The sequence below is a fragment of the Poromitra crassiceps genome, assembly GCF_964638095.1.
Source record: "Poromitra crassiceps genome assembly, chromosome: 6".
NCBI classification, from domain to species: Eukaryota; Metazoa; Chordata; class Actinopteri; order Beryciformes; family Melamphaidae; genus Poromitra; species Poromitra crassiceps.
In genome coordinates this window covers 40,930,432-40,954,258 of record NC_139627.1, presented here as the reverse complement: position 1 = coordinate 40,954,258, position 23,827 = coordinate 40,930,432, and the positions used below count along the sequence as shown (strand labels likewise).

Here is a 23,827-nt window from a genome sequence, read left to right as displayed (position 1 = left end):
ATGTTGGCAATCTCTGCTGTTTTAAATCCTGTTAGATTGTTTTCTCCAGTTATCAAGTTAGCATATTTCTCCAGTACGTCTGGTTTTCAGAAGACACAGGCAGCCTCTAACCCTCCATGTATTCTGATAGATTGTTCCAGGATTCTAAACAAAACAGAAACAGCATGTTTCCCAGCACAGCTTACTCGTTTTAATCAGCTGTAAAACCTCAACGGCTCCAATGTTCCCTGTTATTCAATTAGTTCATTCTCTGTCTGTTTTTCAGACCCTCCTCATTGCTTAACTTTGTCTTTCTCATCTAGATCTGTCTCCATTTTTATCTCCTGCTCCATCAGGTTTGCAGTTTCAGTATCACTATGTGCTTCTTCCTCATATATATTTATTTATTTATTTATTCGTTTATTGAGCAGGGACAAATGCATAGAACATTATTTCATATGACCTACAAAAGAGATGTCATGCATACAGGTTTCTAGCCAAGGCTAATTTGCAACCCCTGTCCCTGGTTTAGTTAGTTTAGTTTAGTTTTCCCACTGGTAATTAGTTACAGTATAGTTACTTACTTCTCTCAAAAAGTAAGTTAATACCTCTAAAGTTACTAGTTACTTCAAAGTAATTAGTTACTAGGGAAAGTCACTTTTGCATTACTTTTAAAAGTCTGCTTCGATTGTTATTAATGCACACATTATGTTAGTGTTGCTGTGCCACAGTGTGGCATTGAACATTCACTTATTGGGGATGCTTATAGCCTATCAAGGTCATTAGCCTCTGGGCTGATCTGGCTGCAGCTGCAGCTCTCTCCCCGGACTAGGTCTGAGGATCAGAAACCGGATAATCCTCTGAAGTGGTCCATTATTTTATGTCCTAAAGCAGTGATACTCAACTGGCGGCCCGCGGGCGAAAAAAAGAAAAGAAAAGAAAAATACAGTGCACCTGAACGCAACATGCAAGATACCCGCTGAATAAGTGTCCAAATGTTCATGTCATTCTGGCCAATACTCCACTTCTGTTATAGTATTTCAGTCTGGAATATGGAATATCTTTCAATAATCTATGATTTAGCTGCTAAATTGTCAAATACCGCCATCTGCTCGCTACCCAGGCACTTATGTATGTACTTAACCTAACTAACTATCTGGTGTGCACAACATTGTCAGACTAAACTCCGGCTGACAGGATATGTGATACAAATAATGAGATATATTTTGTAGGTGATTTAAATATTGATTGGATTTCAAGGTCTTGTCCTCTTAGAAATAAGTTGCTTTCTCTTGCAGATGCATGTAATTTGTCACAAGTTATTACAAAGCCAACAAGAATATGTTGCAGAGCTGATGGTTCAAAAACATCAACTTGTATCGACCTATTTTTCACAAATGTTGCTGAGTTGTGCTCAAAAGCAGTATCAATTACAGTAGGTTGCAGCGATCATAATTTAATTGCAATCGGTAGAAGGACCAAAGTTCCAAAAGCTGGTCAGAAAATAATATACAAGAGGATATTTAAATATTTTAATGAAAATAATTACTATGATGAAGTAAGTAACATTGACTGGTCAAGTGTCCTACAGAAGGAAGATCCTGATTTGGCTTTGGAAGTTTTCACTAACTTGTTAACGCCTGTTATTGACAAACATGCTCCTGTAAGAAAGCAAACTGTAAAAAATGCTAGGGCTCCATGGTTGGATCATGAACTGAAAGAATACATGGTGCAAAGAAACCTAGCCAAGGAAGAAGCAACGAAATCAGGTGATGCTTTGCAGTGGAGTAATTATTGTAAATTAAGGAATTGTGTAACAAAACTGAATAAAAAGAAAAAAAGGATGTATTATCAAAATAGAATTAAGGATGCTAAATCAGACAGTAGGAAAATATGGAATGCACTCAATGAATTAATGGGAAGAAAAGCTAAAGTAACACCATCCTTCTTGGAAGTAGATGGAAAATTTCTGACCAAACCAATAGATATTGCCAATTATTTAAGTTACTATTTCAATAATAAAATACAGAAATTAAGGGATGGTATGGATCTCAGACATAAAGAAGATGAGCTTTCAAGTAGGTTAATAAAAGATAGAATAATGACAAATAAATCATGTAAGTTTAAATTTGAAAAGATTTGTACTGGAACAATTGAAAAATTGTTAAGTGAGAGTAAAGACAAACCTTCCGGTGTTGATAATCTTGAAGTGAAGCTACTGAAACCTGTAGCAAAACTGATTGCTCTGCCTATTTCTTATATTATTAATCTAAGTTTAGACAAATGTATTTGTCCATCAGAATGGAAAATAGCCAAAATCGTTCCACTAGAAAAAAATGGTAAAGAACCTTTCTCAGGAAAAAATAGTCGACCAATTAGTTTATTACCAGCTTTAAGTAAGATTATGGAGAGAATAGCATATGAACAAATACAAAATTACTTCTGTAAAAATGAATTAAATACTGTGTGTGTATCAACATGCTTATAAAAAGGGGCACTCCACAGCTACAGCATTAAATCAGATGACTGATGGGATAAACTTATAGAACAAGTCACTGATGTAAAGTTGTTAGGGATCACTATTGACAGTAAACTATCTTGGAACAGTCAGATTGACCAATTAGTAGTAAAAATGGGAAGAGGTATGGCTGCAATAAAACGCTGTCGAAAATTCATGCCTAGCCATTTAATAAAACAATCAATGCATTGGTGCTATCACAGCTAGATTATTGTTCGGTTATTTGGTCAAATACAACAGAAAATAATTTAAACAGGTTACAGGTAGCTCAAAACAGAGCAGCACGTATTGTTCTGCACTGTCCATATAGAACGAGTGTAAGTATAATGAATAATAATTTAGCTTGGTTAAGTGTAAAGAGCAGGTTGCATTATTCTCTCGTGTGCTATGTGAAAAATATCATCATAACTAAAACCCCAAAAATACTTTATAGTAAATTGTCATTTTTTGCAGATAGTCATAATTATTCTACTCGCCAGTCGTCAGAAGGTCGGTTTTTGTTGCCTCCATGCAGAACTAGTCTATTTCAGAGAACAGTTTATTACAGAGCAATGGTGGCATGGAATTCATTACCACATTTTTTGATTTCACAAAGTAATAAAACATGCTTTAACAAAAAACTAAAATTATATCTGTTTACACAAGAACTGTAAAATATAACATGACCTTTGTTTTTGAGCTTTTCATACATTGTTATAAAGGAATTTATTTTCTCACTTATTCAATTAATTACATATTCAATTATTATATAGAGCAATTGTATGTATTAGATAAGTTTTGAGCTAGTGTTTGTGGTTATGTGTTTTGTTGGTTTTTGCCTTGTGTGTCTAAGTGGTTGTAGTAGCATGTATGAGTAAGAATGATACAGATATGTATATTTGTAAATAATGTTTGTATGTGAATATAATGTATTTTCATAATTGAAGTATTGTAAAATATTAATGTGGACCCCAGGAAGAGTAGCTACTGTTTTTTACAGTAGCTAATGGGGATCTAAATAAACAAACAAAAACAAACCCCAAAAACCTACAATCCGCTACAGAAAAATGTATAGTGATTGTTTATTAACTGGACCCTGGCCTTCTATCATTTCACGAAAGTGGCCCCCGGGCAAAGCAAGTTGAGTATCCCTGTCCTAAAGTAACTAGTATCTAGCTCAGTTACAATTTTAGTAACTGTAACTGAGTTACTAAATTTGAAAAGTAATTAGTTAGATTACTAGTTACTGCAAGACGTAGTTAAGTTACAGTAACTAGTTACTTAGTAACTAGTTACTCCCAACACTGCTCCCAAGTCACTTCCTGTGTCTGCTTCTTTTTCACATTGAGTGTCCATTTCTGGCTGGTTAGATTCTGGTTCAGCGTTTGCTTCCTCCTGTGATGAGTTTGGATCTGGCTCAGGTGACGTCACTTTCAAAGCAGGCTGTTCAGGAGTGGAGGAAGACTGCAGATCTGACTTTTTCTCCTCACTAGATCCCTCTGCTTCACCAACTGAGGCCGTTTCATTTCTTCCTCTTGCTTGTGGGAGGTCTTCCTCTGTAGGTGTCACTGCAGGCTGGTCTGAGTCTGCACCTTCTTTGTGTTCGCTGGCGTTGTCCTGGAACCGGAGAAGAGGCTGTTTTTCCTGGTCTTCAACTGACTTGTCCTCTGATGCTGAAACATAGAATGTCTCGTACAGTCAAATGTCCAAAACTAAGAAATCGTTCATATGTCACACACACACACACACACACACACACACACACACACACACACACACACACACACACACACACGATTCATTGATTGTCTACTGTAAAAGAGAGGAAAGAGAGAATTATTTGGTGTGACTGGTGGACTGGTGGTGGAGACATTGCAACTTTTCTCTTATTTGCCACATTCCCTGTAAGGAATGAACAGTCATGACAAGTCAAATGAAACTGCTGCACCCTTTATACTGCATATCAGTTATAATAATAATAATGCACGCACACACACGCACGCACATGCAGACACACACACACACACACACACACACACACACACACACACACACACAGAGCCACTTCTTAACATGCAGTGGAATCCGTATTATAACCAGCTCCTAGCCGGTTGGCCTGCATGTTAAACAACAATTAGCCGGGCTACGCGCACTCCCGCGAGTCCGTATCATATTCATCTCGGTCGCCGGTATAGAATCCGCATAATAGGAAAAGCGACTGCTGTTAAAGACTGGCAGCTCATAATCCCGATCATGTCTGAGTGGGCGGGTGGTGGCACCTCACATTCACTAGTTTATTAATTAATGAATCGTTCGGGCAATCGCTTATATCAACGAATTAAACGAGCAAACTCACGGTTTCCTCAAGTGCTGCAAACGGCTTTGAATTGTTTGGTAGAGCTAGGGATCCCAACGTGCTTCAGCTATGCAGGCAGGCAGGTCCGGTGCATCACACCGAGGAGAGGAGAGAGCTTACTGCTGCGCTGCTGATCCATGTCAGAAAAAGTGAGACATAGGCCTAGCCTAACTTTTGTGGGGAGAAATACATTGAAAACTAGTCAGATATGACTTGAATGCCACTTGTAAAATAAATCACCCACAGTGATTGACGACGGTCCGACCACTATTTTGACTGGGCGGCTTTATGTAACAAAGGCGGAAGCGCTCATTTTTGGCATACTGCCACCCCTCGCGGTCGGAATGGACCCTCGAGTTAAAACGGCATGTTTTTGAATGGAGTTTGGTTAAAGATTCGCTAAAGCTGTTTCAATTGAGCACAGCGCCGACGACGACTCACACGACAACTATTTGCCTTGTAGGGAATAACGTGCATGCTCTCGCACCCCCTCCTCCCGCCCACTGGCAGAGAGAATACTGACCATTTCCAGCTGTTTCTAAACAAAGACCCCTCATGTTTAAAAAGGTAAAACCAGAAAATATCCTGCTAGCCGCTAGCCAGACATGATCCAGACTTCATGTTTAAAAGCCACTAGAGAGAGAAAGAAAACGGACCTGTCTGTGTGTCTGGTGGTTTTGCAGGGCGATTCTTTGGTGGGACTGGTGGTCTCTGTTGGACTGGTGGTGGTTTTCTCTTATTTGCCACATTCCCTGTAAAGAATGAACAGTCATGACAAGTCAAATGAAGCTGCTCCACCCTCATCTGATCTGAGTCACACTTGGTCTCACCCTTTTGTTCAGGATTTGTCATGTTTGGGTCACGGCTATCAAAAGATGGTTCTTCTGAGTCTGGATCTGCCTGCACTGGGAAGCTACTGGTGTTGTCTGGTATCGTCTGATTGGGGCTCTGAGGCTTCTGGGGGGAGTCACTTCCCAAGTCACTTCCTGTGTCTGCTTCCTTTTCACGTTGAGTGTCCATTTCTGGCTGGTTAGATTCTGGTTGAGCGTTTGCTTCCTCCTGTGATGAGTTTGGATCTGGCTCAGGTGACGTCACTTTCAAAGCAGGCTGTTCAGGAGTGGAGGAAGACTGCAGATCTGACTCTTTCTCCTCACTAGATCCCTCTGCTTCACCAACTGAGGCCGTTTCATTTCTTCCTCTTGCTTGTGGGAGGTCTTCCTCTGTAGGTGTCACTGCAGGCTGGTCTGAGTCTGCACCTTCTTTGTGTTCGCTGGCGTTGTCCTGGAACAGGAGAAGAGGCTGTTTTTCCTGGTCTTCAACTGACTTGTCCTCTGACCCTGAAACATAGAATGTCTCGTACAGTCAAATGTCCAAAACTAAGAAATCGTTCATATGTCACACACACACACACACACACACACACACACACACACACACACACACACACACACACACGATTAATTGATTGTCTACTGTAAAGAGAGGAAAGAGCATTATTTGGTGTGACTGGTGGTCTCTGGTGGACTGGTGGTGGAGACATTGTAATTTTTCTCTTATTTGCCACATTCCCTGTAAAGAATGAACAGTCATGACAAGTCAAATGAAACTGCTGCACCCTTTATACTGCATATCAGTTATAATAATAATGCACGCGCACACGCACGCACGCACACACACACACACACACACACACACGCGCGCACACACGCGCACACACACAGAGCCAATTCTTAACATGCAGTGGAATCCGTATTATAACCAGCTCCTAGCCGGTTGGCCTGCATGTTAAACAACAATTAGCCGGCCTACGCGCACTCCCGCGAGTCCGTATCATATTCATCTCGGTCGCTGGTATAGAATCCGCATAATAGGAAAAGCGACTGCTGTTAAACACTGGCAGCTCATAATCCCGATCATGTCTGAGTGGGCGGGTGGTGGCACCTCACGTTCACTAGTTTATTAATTAATGAATCGTTCGGGCAATCGCTTATATCAACGAATTAAACGAGCAAACTCACGGTTTCCTCAAGTGCTGCAAACGGCTTTGAATTGTTTGGTAGAGCTAGGGATCCCAACGCGCTTCAGCTATGCAGGCAGGCAGGTCCATCACACCGAGGAGAGGAGAGCTTACTGCTGCGCTGCTGATCCATGTCAGAAAAAGTGAGACATAGGCCTAGCCTAACTTTTGTGGGGAGAAATACATTGAAAACGAGTCAGATATGACTTGAATGCCACTTGTAAAATAAATCACCCACAGTGATTGACGACGGTCCGACCACTATTTTGACTGGGCGGCTTTATGTAACAAAGGCGGAAGCACTCATTTTTGGCATACTGCCACCCCTCGCGGTCGGAATGGACCCTCAAGTTAAAACGGTATGTTTTTGAATGGAGTTTGGTTAAAGATTCGCTAAAGCTGTTTCAATTGAGCACAGCGCCGACAACGACTCACACGACAACTATTTGCCTTGTAGGGAATAACGTGCATGCTCTCGCACCCCCTCCCCCCGCCCACTGGCAGAGAGAATACTGACCATTTCCAGCTGTTTCTAAACAAAGACCCCTCATGTTTAAAAAGGTAAAACCAGAAAATATCCTGCTAGCCGCTAGCCAGACATGATCCAGACTTCATGTTTAAAAGCCACTAGAGAGAGAAAGAAAACTGACCTGTCTGTGTGTCTGGTGGCTTTGCAGGGCGATTCTTTGGTGGGACTGGTGGTCTCTGTTGGACTGGTGGTGGTTTTCTCTTATTTGCCACATTCCCTGTAAAGAATGAACAGTCATGACAAGTCAAATGAAACTGCTCCACCCTCATCTGATCTGAGTCACACTTGGTCTCACCCTTTTGTTCAGGATTTGTCATGTTTGGGTCACGGCTATCCAAAGATGGTTCTTCTGAGTCTGGATCTGCCTGCACTGGGAAGCTACTGGTGTTGTTGGTGTTGTCTGGTATCGTCTGATTGGGGCTCTGAGGCTTCTGTGGGGAGTGTAGAGGCAAAAGAAGTACCGTAAATTTCGGACTATAAGCCGCGGCTTTTCCCCCGTTTTTTGGCCCTGCGGCTTATACAACGGTGCGGCTTATCTATGGATTTTTTCAGAAAAAAAAAAAAAAAAAAAAGATTCTCTCTTCTTTAGCACTCTTTCTAACTATAAATCCACTTATGTTTTAATTTCCTCTCTTGCCCTCTTTTCACCACACCGCGGACACTGTGTGCACTGTAAAAAAAAACAAAGGTGGTGTTGTGTTATGTTGTTTTGTTGAAATGTTAATAAATGGGAGCTTCCTCAAACAGTCATCTCTTTCCCGACAATCCCCTCTGTGCATGAACCCTTACATATGGTAATTAAACATTAAAACACAATAAAAAAAAATAAAAAAAAACATTAAAGGAGAATTTCGGTTTTTTTGAACCTGGAGCCATTTCCTGGCATTAATTAAGATTTGGCCACTCACCTAGCGATGTCTGCGGCGTTTCTGGGCGTCCTAGCGTTGTTTTGAGATCAATATCGTCCAAGTCGGTCGTAAAATGGAGTTGATTTGGGGCCAAGTGGAAGCCTGTATTTCCTGCATCTAAATAGCTATTTTTCTTCCCGTTTTCACCAAATATCGCCGTAATCGGATCAGTCTACATCCAGCAGAGTAATATTTCACCCCAGGCTGTTTCCTGGAGTGCACAGGGATCCACTACAGGGATCAAATTACCTCAAACGTGATCTAGGTCACCAAGTCTCGTGAAGTCCCGCGATACTTTCCTGTCGACTGGCCAAATACAGCCAGGACGCTTTGCGGTCGTGGTTTTAGCGTAACCTATGTGGGGTTTGGCATAACCTTCGTTCTTTCGAATCCCACATAGGTTACGCCAAACCCCACATAGGTTACGCCAAACCCCACATAGGTTACGCTAAAACCACGACCGCAAAGCGTCCTGCCTGTATTTGGCCAGTCGACAGGAAAGTATCGCGGGACTTCACGAGACTTGGTGACCTAGATCACGTTTGAGGTAATTTGATCCCTGTAGTGGATCCCTGTGCACTCCAGGAAACAGCCTGGGGTGAAATATTACTCTGCTGGATGTAGACTGATCCGATTACGGCGATATTTGGTGAAAACGGGAAGAAAAATAGCTATTTAGATGCAGGAAATACAGGCTTCCACTTGGCCCCAAATCAACTCCATTTTACGACCGACTTGGACGATATTGATCTCAAAACAACGCTAGGACGCCCAGAAACGCCGCAGACATCGCTAGGTGAGTGGCCAAATCTTAATTAATGCCAGGAAATGGCTCCAGGTTCAAAAAAACCGAAATTCTCCTTTAAAACACCTGCGGCTTATAGTCCGGTGCGGCTTATATATGTAACAAACAGGCAATTTTGCTGCTGCGGCTTATACTCCGGTGCGGCTTATAGTGCGGAAATTACGGTATACTTCAAGTTTATTTTATTAAGTAAACTTAACACGTTGACTGCCAATGACGAGATATCTCGTCTTACAGAATCCAACCGTTGAGTGCCAAAGACGAGATATCTCGTCTTAAAAAAAAAAAAAAAAATTTGACGGTCGGGCGTGGATCAACGCTCCCCCCGTCTCCTATAAAAATATTGGAAGTATTGAATGTGTATAATCTATTTTACCGACCAACTAAGTGGCGACAGTGCTCTCCCGACAGAGAGAAAGCCAACCAAAAACAGCCGCGGGAGCAAGCCATTCTCAAGGAAATGGCTTGGCGATTTTACAGTCATCAGTCACCAGACTCGCCCGAGAGCGGCCGCGCCAGCAGCAGCACACCGAGAGCGGAGAGCGGTGCTGGCGTGGGGGATTGCAAATTTGCATAATAGATTATGGGTGAAACACACTTTGAAACACCCGCAGAAAGGCCAGAATCGCACGCATTCCGAAAACCCAGAAACGAACGAGCCTCATTCTCATACTGTAGGCGAAAACGCTTTCACGCTGCTGCACACCGGCGCACAACGGTGGGGGGTTCCAAAAATAGACTGGGTGGGCAGCATAAAGCCTAGAATCGCACAAAGCTTCATCAAAGCTCTCAACCGAAAATCCAAGAAACGATTGAGTCCCATCCACAGTCCACACTCGCCACACTCGCCGACGAGGGGCCGCCAGAGAGGGAGGCTGCTCACTGCTCAGACAGGCAGGAGAAACTGGCTTGTGACAAACGCCACCAGACACGCCCACGGAGGGAGGAGTTTAAAGGAGAGGGTGTTCAGAACTATATTGTTCAGATGTCTGATCTCTCACTGATGCCAAAAATAAATGGTTAAAGTGACTGTTCTGCCTGTTTGATTGAATTTCACAAAACTGCGATTATCTCAGCTTCCTGTCTCACACGCTGAAACCATGCTGTACTCAACGGCTAATATCTACATAACTACTAACTCTACAAACTAACTCTTTTAGACAGAGAAAGCACACATTCTATTAGTACTTTTGTGAACTTCGTGTTCACAAAGTCCAAGCAGAAAATTATCCTCGGCTCTTGTAAAATGAGCCAGAATCCTCAAAAAACGGCTTGGCAGAAGCTACCTACAGTAAAAAAAAAAAATGGCTGGCAGTGAATGTGTTAAGTAAAGACCAAGTGTACTTTATATGCAAGTACACTTTATGCACCAAGTATACTAATATCAATATACTAGTAGTATACTCCAAGTGTACTTGCCTAATACTTCTTGACACTAAATTGGCAATAAATTGGCCCAATTCAGTATGCTAGTAGTATACTAAGTAAGTATACTAGTAGTATACTTTACAGTAAGTGTAAGGAAAAAGTATGACCATGCGAGCATGCGAGATTCGGCAGGATGTCTTGTGTCTTATCCGGTTGGCTATCCGTTCAGCTGAGTGAAATGGAGCATGTTGACCATACCACTATGTGTATCTGTCTCTATTCTAACACCACAGGTCGGATTGGGCTGAGAATTTGCATGGAGGTGGGTTATGATCTGGGGAAGGTCATGAGCAGGTTGGAAAGTCCTGGAATCACCTGGAAAATCCTGGAAACGACCTGGAAAACACCTCATGCCCACAGCCCATTTCGGATTGGGCTGAAATTTTGCATGGCGGTTGAATGATTTTCCGGTTGAATGATTTTGCCTTTCAAAATAAAAGCGCACGTTTTTTTATATTTACAATAGATTAAAGTAGTAATCTATGAGACCCAATAGAATTAACATGCCTGACAGCTAGTTTGAGTGATGCCTGACAGCTAGTCTGCAGGAGGATCGACAACGTTTTTGTGTGAGACGTGAGGAGTAATGCCTGACAGCTAGTTTGAGTGGTGACTGACAGCTAGTCTGCAGGAGGATCGACAACGTTTTTGTGTGAGACATGAGGAGTGATGCCTGACAGCTAGTTTGAGTGATAAGTGAGGCAGGAGGAATGACAACGTTTTCGTGTGAGGACTGAAGGTGTTTCAGAGCACACTCGACGGTTTACTATAGGAGACATGACAACTGACAACGCTTAGACTGAGGAACGATAGCCTATACTCTGACGGACGAGGATGCCCTAAAATGGTTGCCGTATAGGCGCCATTTTCGACTTCATTTGGAAGAGAAAATTATCCTGAAATGAAGATTTGATTGACAGCTGCATGTCGTGATATGATTGGTTGAAATGGGGTAGAAATTTGATAGTACTAGGTGACGTCAGCAAACTGTACATTACTGTTATCAATGAAATCTTGAAAAATGAACTTTTGATGTGAAAAAGTGTGAAAAGCTAAAGAAATTAGATTGTTGTGATTTTGTTTGCATACATTATTAAATAGGTGCACTGCATACCCAGGTATTTGAACTAAAAGAAAAGAAAAGTCATTTTTGGGTTCAGCTCGACTTTAAAGGAGAATTTCGTTTTTTTACACCACGGTCCTCATTTCCAGCTTAAAATATGATGTTTTACTCACCCAAATACGTTTGGCTTCATTCGGATGCCCACAGAAGATTTTGAGCTCGGAGTAGCATCCTCAAACAGGCTATAACGGGAGCAAACGGGACAAGGTGCATGCGCTCTGTAAATAACACATTTTCTGTCACATCGCGGTTCATTATGGTTGTTAATATAATTATGAGAACATGAAATAGCTATCTGACTAGCCATCCTCTGCTGCCGAGTGCCGACAGCCCGCTCTGTTTGCTGTCCGGGTGTCCATCACATAGATAACATCTCCCGCTGCTGTTTGTTGTTGTCGATATGTGGCCTGATTCCACACGAGCGGTAATGGAATTGAAACGTCCATAATCTTGACATCAGATATATGCCAAGCTAGGCTGCTAAGCTAACAGGAACACAACAGAGAGCGAGTCAACTCTCTGACCTGCCCCAGATGGGCTTACAGAGCTATGTTCTTCTTCTGTGGTTTCTCTTCTTCTTCTGTAACCAAACAGAAGCACTTCTCACTGCTTCTTCTGAAGCACATCCGGGGCACCCGGACAGCAAACAGAGCACTCGGAGGCTATTTCATGTTCTCATAATTATATTAACAACCATAATGAATCGCGATGTGACAGAAAATATGTTATTTACAGAGCGCATGCACCTTGCCCCGTTTGCTCCCGTTATAGCCTGTTTGAGGATGCTACTCCGAGCTCAAAATCTTCTGTGGGAATCCGAATGAAACCAAACGTATTTGGGTGAGTAAAACATCATATTTTAAGCTGGAAATGAGGACCGTGGTGTAAAAAACCGAAATTCTCCTTTAAGTAAATTCTTTAAGTATATAATTTGATAAGTATATAAAAAGTAAACTGAAAGTATACTCTCTCATTTTAAGTTTAAAAGAAGTATACTAAAGTATACTAATTGTATACTTGTATAAACTTCTTTTTGCTAAGGGGAGGCAGATTTGACACCTCACTCACTCCCAAGTCACTTCCTGTGTCTGCTTCCTTTTCACGTTGAGTGTCCATTTCTGGCTGGTTAGATTCTGGTTGAGCGTTTGCTTCCTCCTGTGATGAGTTTGGATCTGGCTCAGGGGACGTCACTTTCAAAGCAGGCTGTTCAGGAGTGGAGGAAGACTGCAGATCTGACTCTTTCTCCTCACTAGATCCCTCTGCTTCACCAACTGAGGCTGTTTCATTTCTTCCTCTTGCTTGTGGGAGGTCTTCCTCTGTAGGTGTCACTGCAGGCTGGTCTGAGTCTGCACCTTCTTTGTGTTCGCTGGCGTTGTCCTGGAACAGGAGAAGAGGCTGTTTTTCCTGGTCTTCAACTGACTTGTCCTCTGATGCTGAAACATAGAATGCCTAGTACAGTCAAATGTCCAAAACTAAGAAATCGTTGACATGTCACACGCACGCACGCACGCACGCACGCATGCACGCACACACACACACACACACACACACACACACACACACACACACACACACACACACACACACACACACACACACACACGATTAATTGATCATCTAAGAGAGAGAGAGAGAAAACTGACCTGGCTGTGTGTCTGCTGGCTTTGCAGAGCGAGTGTTTGGTTTGAATTGAGCTGGTGTTGTCTCTGAGCCAGGAGACATTGCATTGAATAGTTTTCTCTTATCTTCCACATTCCCTGTAAAGAATGAACAGTCATGACAAATAAAATGAAACTGCTGCACCCTTTATACTGCATATCAGTTATAATAATAATAATAATAATAACTATTATTATTATTATTATTATTATTATTATTATTATCAGTATGCACCTGGCGGCATTATTGGGTCTTCATCTTGTTTCGCTGCAGTCTTGCCATCCAGTGACCCTTTATTTTCTGTAGAATGAGAAAAGACAGGAAGTAAACAGGGTTTCTCCATGGTTCAACGGCTGATTGTCTTTCAGAGGCTGTAGCGGGTTCATGTTTAAAGCTAGAGGAAAGTAGAAGACCTAAGCCATCCATTGCTACCAAGCATCACATACTAAATTGTCAGGAAGGTAAATAGTGGTGGGCAGTGGTGGCCCAATGGTTGGAGAAGCGAGCTTGTGACGGAAGGTCGTCGGTTCAATCTCCGGGACTGGCAGGATAAATCTGTGTGGGGAAAGTGAAAAGGCAGCGCTTGCCCCTCCCTCATTATCACCACTGAGGTGCCCTTGAGCAAGGCCCCTAACCCCAACCGCTCCAGTGGAGCTGATCAGTGGCCAGCAGATCAGACTGTGGTTGTACTGGTCAGCTTCCAGGTGTGAATGTGAACAGGGCACTCCTGAAAAAGAGAGCATTGCTCTCTGTGAGACTCCCCCTGTATGAATAATGGTATAAAAAAAAAAAAAAAAAAAAAAAAACGCTCCAAAGTTAAAGGCCCATTCCGTCAATTGTCACTGTTACTGACGCCGGCAGGCAGTGTGTGAACGAGCTGACGCGCGGGCACCATACTCGCACGCGCACAAGCAGTTGCCTGGCAACAGCAGAGGTGTTGTTTGCTTTGTAACGTTAACTCATAAAAGTCACTTGAAAACGGCAACCTGGACAATTTATCGGTCAGATCAGCCTCGAGATGCCCAGGAAGGATTCTGGATGAATTATTGGACGTTATTGTGGCATGTTTGGCCGTGTTTTGGCTTACATTGGCTGCGGGGGAATGGATAGGATATTCACGTTACCGTGAGCCAGGAACTACCCTGCTTCCCCTGTATGTACGGTACCATGTAATGCCTGGAGTTGACCAAACTGAACAATCAAACAATGTTTCATAAGCATAACAGTAACGTTAGGCATATTTACGACTGTTACATTCATTATCCACACAAGACGGTAACGTTATTAGTGGAGCTCGGTGGTAATTTCTATAAATGTAAATTAATATTAGTTAGCCGCGATTAGCATCAAGCTAACGTTACTATGTGCAGTCCCACTGCAGCTAACTGCAGTCAGAGCCTTCTCCCCCGGTACGTCTTGACCAAACTGAACAGTCAAACAATGTAGCCTACCGTAAGCATAACAGACAGTAGGCTAACGTTAGGCATATTTCCGACTGTTAGATTCATTATCAACACAAGACAGTAACGTTATTAGTGGGGCTGGTGGTAATTTCTATAAATATAGCTAAATCTATTAGTTAGCCACGTATAGCATCAAGCTAACGTTATGGTTATAATAGGCAGACTCACCACCGCAGCTAACTGCAGTCAAACAATAATGTTCCATCCAGTAGAGAGGATTCCTCTCTACTGTCAAATGTAATGAGTTTGCTGCCTTTTTTACGGATAAAATTATTAATATCAGGCAGGCTATTAGTGGCTCCACACCAAGAAATGCTGTGACATCATCCTACCCGCAGATCCCTAGTTCGATAAATTTGTCCCAGTTCAGCGTTATCGACCACGAAATCTTAGAGGAAACTGTGCAAGGCCTTAAATCATCTTCGTGCTGTCTCGATACCCTTCCAACAAGCTTTTTTTAAAGCGTTTATAACTGTCTGTCGTCGGACCTATTGCAAATAGTTAATAGCTCCCTTTTGACCGGCACTTTTCCTGAGTCCCTGAAAACTGCAGTTATTAAACCCCTACTAAAAAAGCGTAGCCTTGATGCATCGGTAATCAGTAACTACAGACCAATATCTAATCTCCCCTTTATAGCCAAAATAATTGAAAAGGTTGTTTACCTACAACTCAATAGATTCCTAACCTCAAATGATCTCCTAGATAAACTCCACAGCACAGAAACCGCGCTTACTAAAGTCATAAATGACATCAGAATGAACACAGACTCAGGCAAAAATTTGATTCTAGTGCTACTGGATCTTAGCGCTGCATTTGACACTGTTGACCACTCAATTTTATTGGACAGACTGGAAAACTGGGTTGGGCTATCGGGTACGGTCCTCCAGTGGTTCAAGTCCTATCTTCAAGACAGGAAGTACTTTGTCTCCATTGGCAATTACACATCTGACCTAACTAGGATGACTTGTGGGGTGCCTCAAGGATCCATTATGGGGCCCGTTCTCTTCAACCTTTATATGCTCCCTCTAGGCCTAATTATGCAAAAAAACAAAGTAGCCTATCATAACTATGCAGACGACACTCAGTTGTATATAACTCTTTCCTCAGCTGACTATGCCCCCAGAATCATTGTGCCAGTGCATTGATCAAATAAATAACTGGATGTGCCAGAATTTCCTACAGCTAAACAAAGACAAAACAGAGGTGATCGTCTTTGGCCCCAAAGAACAAAGGCTTAAAATCACTGTACGCCTTGAGTCTCTATCCCTGAAGCCTAAGGATCAAGTCAAAAATCTTGGCGGTATTATTGATTACGATCTCAACTTTAACTCCCACATTAAGTCAATTAGAAAATCAGCTTTTTATCATCTTAAAAATATAGCAAGAATTAGGGGATACATGTCCAGACAGGATCTAGAAAAACGAATTCACGCCTTCATTTATAGTAGGTTAGACTATTGCAATAGCCTTTTTTCTGGTCTCTCCAAAAAAGAACTTAGGCAACTTCAACTCATTCAGAATGCTGCTGCTAGAGTTCTAACGAAGACTAAGAAAGCTGATCATATCACTCCAGTTCTTAAGTCCTTACACTGGTTGCCATGCCAGTGTGTCATAGAATAGATTTTAAAATACTGTTATTAGTCTATAAATCACTTAATGGCCTAGGCCCAAAATACATAGCTGAATTGCTCCCATGCTACGAACCGTCTAGAACTCTTAGGTCAACAGGGTCCAGCTTATTAACTCATTCACTGCCAATATCTGACTGGCATTTTTGGCACAGGCCAAGTATTTCCATAATGTTTGGTCATCTTTCAAGACCCACAGTAAATTCTGTACTAGGACTACAGTGATGTCCAATACCTCGAAATGAAGATCTAAGTCTCTACTTTCACCCCCAAAAAGAAAGTTAGCTTTTAGCATGTTCTGTACTCTACTTATAACCCTTTTTATACACCCCATGTTCATCAAAAAAGCCTGTCTGGGAAGAGAAAAGGGAGAAAAAAGCATTTTTGTAAAAGGGCACAATCTCAGGCATAACTCACTCTCAATTCTTTTATTTTGAACTGTATTGACATCAGACATGTAAATATTATTCGTTAGGACACAAATGACAAAAAAAAAATATATATATATATATATATACACACATAAAGTGCTTTTTTTTACATTCAACAATACAGTTTACTCGGTGTGAGTGTGCAGACAGACAGACAGACAGACAGACAGACAGACAGACAGACAGACCGACAGACAGACAGACAGACAGACAGACAGACAGACAGACACACACACACACACACACACACACACACACACACACACACACACACACGATCCCCCTTTTAGATTTCTAACCCAACATAGGATAAGCAATAACCACGCCCTGTGGCGCTGGGATTGGCCAGGAGCAACACTGGAGGGCACGCAGCCCAGCGATTTCATAACTGAAGAGCTCTTGAGAAGGACAGCGGGCTGCTGTGAGTGCCTTCTGCCCGCTGCTGCCTAGCTGTTCCTGTGTTTATTTTTGATTTGTTCTGGTACACCCGTCTCCCTATCAACTCTGCTATTTGATCGTTCCCGTTTTCCCCTCGGCTATTCAACACGTCCTCACCGCCCTCGCAAACTGATCGATCATTTCCTCATTCCTCCGATGATCAAACACATCTCTTGATTACTTTCTCCCGTTTTCTCCTGGCTGGCACAGAGGAAGGCGACTCCAGCTCGTGCCGAGGGCGTTTCAATTGCGTTTCTCCTGTCTGCACAAGGAAGCGTTACCCGTTCTCTGCTTTTCCTCTTGCTAGATTTCAAAACAACAGCTGCGGTATGTGTTTGATCGCGTGCTGTCGGCTACCCTTTGAAGGCAGGGACCTGTGTCTGTGTGACAGGCTGGGCAAGTGTTTGCTGCAGGCGCTGCACCAATAAAAACAAAAACACGTCAAACACGTCCTTGGCGGGGAAGGCCATTGCTGATAACACGTCAAAGACGTCATTGGCGGTGAATGAGTTAACTGTCCCTAGGATCAAATCAAATCATGGGAAGGCTGCATTTACCCACTATGCTTCTGCTAGCTGGAACAAATTGCCTGAAGACCTCAGATCTGCCCCAACCTTACTTACTTTTAAAAATAGACTAAAGACTTTTACGTTTACCGTCGCTTTTAACTGCTGACAGCCAAGGCCGGATTAACCATAGGGCAACCGGGGCAGGTGCCCCGGGGCCCTCGGGGTGAAGGGGCCCTTTTTTTTTTTTTTTTTTTTTTTTGTCGGGCTCATGTTGGGCTCCACAGAACAATGACACAAATCTAAGACCAATCAGGACAAAATAAAATGTGTTTCCAAGAAGATTAAGTCTGATGATTTAGTCTCATTGGATGCCTGTGGGCAAGTGGTGACCAGGGGCGTGGGAAGTGGGGGTGCTTGTGGTGCTGCGGCACCCTCTGCTGTTTTGTATTGGAAATGTAATGTCAATTATTTTTTCATCATTGTAAAGGCACAGCACAGTGAAGAGGATATTAATGTGAAGATTAGCCTCTTCCTTTTGCTCTCAGAGTGCATCAGATTCATGCATTTTACTTTAAAATGTACAAAATTTCTTTGTAACCCCCCAGTCAGACTAATATCTTTATCCTGCTGGTGCTACCTCTTTGCAAAGCCTAGAATCGCCTATGAGTGAGTGAGAAACTGAATCTCAGAAACGGAATAATAACACAACAGTATAATACTAATGTTAATTTAAAATGAGATATTCCTCTAAATATGGCGAAAAAACATCCAAACATCCGGACGATGGGTAGGGGGGCCCCTGTGAGATTCAGTGCCCCGGGGCCCCTGGGGGTGTTAATCTGGCTCTGCTGACAGCTACTATGCAAACCCAATGAGTCCTCTATAAGTTTTTAGCTCTTTCTGCAACTGCTGCGCCTGTTGCTTAATGCACTTTTTATACTCTTTTTTAAAGTTTTGTTGTGATGCTTTTAAATGTCCATTTTATTCTCTTCTTTTCTTTTCCTGTCAACCATTTTATGTGAAGCACTTTGAATTGCCTCTCTGTATGAAATGTGCTATACAAATAAACTTGACTTGACTTGACTTGACTTCCATGACCATAAGCATAATGGTAGTAACGTTAGGGTTGCATTACTTCACACAAGACGGTAATGTTAGCAGAGTTTCTAACCAGGTGGTCAGATACTTGTACTACGGAGTGACAATAAAAATCTTGAATCTTGAAAATCCATTAGCAAGCAACTAACGTTATCTGGTCAAAACCACATTACAGTAGCTACAAGCAGCAAGTTCCCTTCATGAACCGAAAACACAGTCCTGACTCTAGTTTCCCCCCGATGTCGGTCACATTGCTGCTGTCTGGCCAGACGGGCTTCATTAGATAAATATTTATTTAGTGTGGACTTATTCTGGAGTCTGTGTTGTTGTTTCCTTTTGCTAGCAGCTAGCAACGAACGTAACGTTAAAAGCTACTTCAGCCATTTCCTGTTAGCCGTCTAGGACAAGAGGCAGGCTCGTGAACGCGCAGACGTCACATCCTCTAGCTGTGGCGGGAAATGCTCACCCCTTCGAAACTGCGGTATTTCCATGTATCTTCTGAACGGCTGGTCGGAGAGAAACGCCCCTGGTCGCCATTTTTAAGTTACGTCAAGGCACATTCACTCATTGCCAATAAAAAACACTTTGTGCACATTTATTTCTCGCCAGATCCGACGGAATGGGCCTTTAAGCAAACTTTTAGCGAGGGAAAAACAGGCATCATTGGCCATTTTCAAAGGGGTCCTCTGACCTGCGTGTCCCTGTCTACTTTTTGCACTGTTTGTCTTTTTGGACACGGCACCCCACCTTGTCCTCTGACCTCTCACCTCAAGATATCTCAATGAGAATGGGTTCTATGGGTACTCACAAGTCTCCCCTTTACAGACAAGCCCACGTTAGGCTAATACCATGTATTTTTTTATCTTATTTTTTGTAATAAACATGCAGTTTTTTGCATGGACTATAAATGTGTTGTCTTTGCCTGTTCTATTCTACAGTATTTGAATATTTCCCCATACTGGGGCCCCTAAACAATCTTGGAATTGCATAAATTGGGTATGACTGGAAAGCTGAGACTCTTGTGGATTCAATCAGCCCAGTTGTATTCCTGTGTGATGATGTTAGTCCCCATAGTAGCCATTTCATTGTAGTTGAAACTTGACCTCACTGTATAAAATTACCTATTGTGACCTCTAAGATAATCACAGCCTCATGAAACTTTACAACCACAAACTAGAGACCTAGGGCATTCAGGGGATGTACTGTATGGCATGGGGATGGCCATCATATTTCCAACATAATGGTCTAAGCCCTTATATAGCTACTCTAAACATTCAACATTTGAATAGATGCTGTTATAGTAAAAGTATTGATTGATTGCTTCTTCTAAGATGGACTCTGCTCCACCATGCAGAGACATTCCTGAAGGGAGATAACATGTATTTTGTCTTGTGTGAGTAGACCAAGGTTGTATTGTCTCTTATAAAGGACTCAAGCTAACTGTGGAAATATACTAGAACTTGTATGAGCTAATGGAATTTCACAGCAGAGATCAGGGTGGGGAGGGCACCCTACTATCACTATATGAGAGTGTGAAGAAGAGAACTCGTGGCTCTTTTGACAAAAACGTTTCAGGACTGTCAGGGAGACTCTGTGCACAGATGTTTACTTGTGGAATAATATCCTCCTATATACATTTTAAACGGGCATCTCGTTATTGATGGATCAACAAGGCATTTCAGCTATTTTTCTATTACAATGCTTAATCAAAACACAATGTTTATTACAGATGTATGAAGACATTACCGTTCATTTTATTTTGTATGTTATACTTATTGGCCAGCTAGAAAAGTCTGTCCATAGGCATAGGCAACCATGTTGCCTGCTCAGAATCTTCTCATAGCCATTAAGATTGATTGGCAGCTGTCATGTCATATTATAGGTTGAACGGGGGTCATTTGATTAGTACTACCTACCTGACGTCAGCAAACTGTATACAACTTGTGTGTGTGTGTGTGTGCGTGTGTGTGTGTGTGTGTGTGTGTGTGTCTGCCTGCCTGCCTGCCTGCCTGCCTGCCTGCATGTGTTGTGTGTTTATCGGCTAACCTTAGCAAAGGACTTAACGTTAAATTGATAAGAAGTGACAGCTAAATATTTGTTCTCGTTGTTGTATTGCAACATGTCATTATGAATGAACTCTTGATGAATTAACTTTTGATGAATTAACTTTTGATGTGGAAAAAATTGAAAAACCAAAGAATGTTTTTTTTTGCATACATTGTTAAATAGGTGTACTGTGATGTGATCTAAAAACAACAACAACACATTTATCTTTTTCAGTTTGACTTTAAGAGTGCTGAAAGTGGAGAACTCATTCAATCAGGTAGTTTGAAGTTATTCTGAATCTGACGTTGTCCATCGAAGACTTGAGTGGAACAGTCCAATAAAGATCTCCATCTAATGAATTTGCTTCTGACAGCGTCAAAATAAACGAAGTGAATCAACTATAGCGCCTCCTCCTGCTTTCAACACAGGTTCTGAACTGTCCAAAAATAAGAAATTTTGTGGTTCCTTTTTAACACGTTTAATGCAATACCAGCAATACAGTAGCCTACTTAAATGTGAATCAATCAATCAATCAATCTATCTATCTATCAATCAATCAATCAATCAATCAATCAATCAATCTATCAATCTATCAATCAATCAATCTATCAATCTATCTATCTAGTTATCTCTATTACTTTTTATGGGTTTCATTGGTGTGAAGTTATCTACAGTGAGAGATAAACAAAATTTAACTGTCTGTGTCTTCTGGCTTTTTCTTTGCTGGGCAAACTGAAGACTGTGCTCCCCTCAATTCAATGTCCTTTACCCCAGCGTTTCTCAACTGGTGGGTCGTGACCCAAAGGTGGGTCGCGGGGCCGTTTTGATTGGGTCGCGGACATTGGCCCAAAAAAAAAAAAGAAAATAAATAAATAATCATATTTCATTTGAGTTAAATTCAGATTATTGAAACTGGATTAGCCTGACCAGTTTTACTTTAACAAGCTGAAGCATATGCTCTGCCTGTAATTCAAGAGAAGTCTGCCTTTTCATTTCATATTTAATTTTAGTTCAATTCAGATGATTGAAACTGGATTAGCATGGCCCCAGTTTAATTAAAAGTTATGACCAGTTTAACTAAAAAGCATATAGCCTGCCTGTGATTCAAGAAAAGTCTGCCTTTTTATTTCATATTAGTTAAATTCAGACTATTGAAACTGGATTAGCATGATTATTATTATTATTATTATTATTATTATTATTATTATTATTATTAACTTGTTTAAAAACATATAGGCATGTAATTCAAGATAAGTCTGCCTTTTATTTCATATTTCATACAGTTCAAATAAGACTTTCTGAGCATGACCAGTTTGACTTGCCTGTAATTCAAGTCTGCCTTATTTCAATTGGTTTTTAGCCATAGTTGCACTTCTGTTGCACTTTTTTGTTCATTTGAGGTTTATAACAGTGCATGAAGGCATTGTGTATTAAATTAATGCGCTATTTTTTGTGCAATAAATTTGAGTGGTTTAAAAAAAAATCTGAAATTTGGGTCGCGACTTCATGACAAGGAAAATAGTGGGTCCTGAGGCTACACCAGTTGAGAACCACTGCTTTACCCTATCACACACTTTCACAAACTATAATTACAGCCTCTCATCCTGCTTTGAACACACAGTTTACAAATACAGTTTAATGTCCAAAACTAAGACATTTGGTGGTTGCGTTTTGTTGTCACACACACGAGACGCACGCACACACACACACACACACACACACACACACACACACACACACACACACACACACACACACACACACACACACACACACACTAATTGATCATCTACTGGAGAGAGAGAGAGAAAACTGACCTGGCTGTGTGTCTGCTGGCTTTGCAGAGCGAGTGTTTAGTTTGAATTGAGCTGGTGTTGTCTCTGAGCCAGGTGACATTGCATTGAATAGTTTTCTCTTATCTTCCACATTCCCTGTAAAGAATGAACAGTCATGACAAGTAAAATGAAACTGCTGCACCCTTTATACTGCATATCAGTTATAATAATAATAATAATAATAATAATAATATCAGTATGCACCTGGCGGCGTTATTGGTATCACGGTTATTGGTTCTTGTTTCGCTGCAGTCTTGCCATCCAGTGAGCCTTTATTTTCTGTAGAATGAGAAAAGACAGGAATTAAACAGGGTTTCTCCATCGACCAACGCATAACGGGCGCAAATCAGGCTTATAATCAGCTTTCTTCTCACTCTGCACAGATATGCAGAAAAATACTCTTAAAACAAAAATGTAAGCAGGAGTAATGGATATGATATAAACAATTCAACACACCAAACCTCTGAATCCTGAGGCTGACCAACAATTCAAGCGATAGGAAAACTAAATGATTCTTAACATGAAAAACAAACATACATACAAACAAACAAGCATGTAGCCTACTGTTTGTTTTGTCATCGGTGATTGACTGCTGTGCCACTGCTGATTGTTTTTCCACATCAGTTCCTCTTTCTTTCTCTGCTGGAGCCAAGAGTCAGACGAGGGTCAATGCTTACAGCAAGCCATGCTCAATTAAAAAACAACTACCGGTACTTTTCTTTGCAAATGGTTGGTATCCTGGAAAACCTTGCGTCTGCATGCCTAAATGACCATGAACACTGTTCCTTTACAGATCACGCTCCACCTATGATCATATGAGCCTTTTAAAAACAACTAAAATGTTGAAAATAGCTCTGAGAATACATGGACATTATTGAATGTACATGTATGGGCTACCGTAAATTCCGGACTATAAGCCGCACCGGTGTATAAGCCGCACCTGCAAAGTTGACTATTTTTTTCTTATATAAGCCGCACCGGACTATAAGCCGCGGGTGTTTTAATGTTTTTTTTTTTTTTTTTTTGTGTTTTAATGTTTAATTACCATATGTAAGGGTTCATGCACAGAGGGGATTGT

The 23,827-nt window shown here is 41.6% G+C and overlaps 1 protein-coding gene across 5 annotated transcripts in view; it reads right to left on the bottom strand.

The window, feature by feature from the left end:
* Positions 1–1,491: 1,491 nt before the first annotated feature.
* Positions 1,492–23,827, bottom strand: part of LOC310778983 (uncharacterized protein) — a 42,516-nt gene continuing 20,180 nt past the window's right edge. The window contains exons 5-15 of one of the 5 annotated variants that reach the window (XM_083639459.1): positions 23,314–23,391; positions 22,954–23,028; positions 22,732–22,845; positions 13,536–13,601; positions 13,286–13,399; positions 12,711–13,075; positions 7,674–7,809; positions 7,500–7,595; positions 5,663–6,169; positions 5,489–5,584; positions 1,495–4,149 (exon numbers count right to left, since the gene is read on the bottom strand). In XM_083639459.1, coding sequence (XP_083495585.1) covers positions 3,758–4,149; positions 5,489–5,584; positions 5,663–6,169; positions 7,500–7,595; positions 7,674–7,809; positions 12,711–13,075; positions 13,286–13,399; positions 13,536–13,601; positions 22,732–22,845; positions 22,954–23,028; positions 23,314–23,391 — 2,039 coding nt within the window. In that variant the 3' untranslated portion in view covers positions 1,495–3,757. Of the gene's footprint in view, positions 4,150–5,488; positions 5,585–5,662; positions 6,170–7,499; positions 7,596–7,673; positions 7,810–12,710; positions 13,076–13,285; positions 13,400–13,535; positions 13,602–22,731; positions 22,846–22,953; positions 23,029–23,313; positions 23,392–23,827 lie in introns of all 5 variants that reach the window. The other 4 variants (XM_083639460.1, XM_083639461.1, XM_083639463.1 and 1 more) reach the window with 4 other exon arrangements.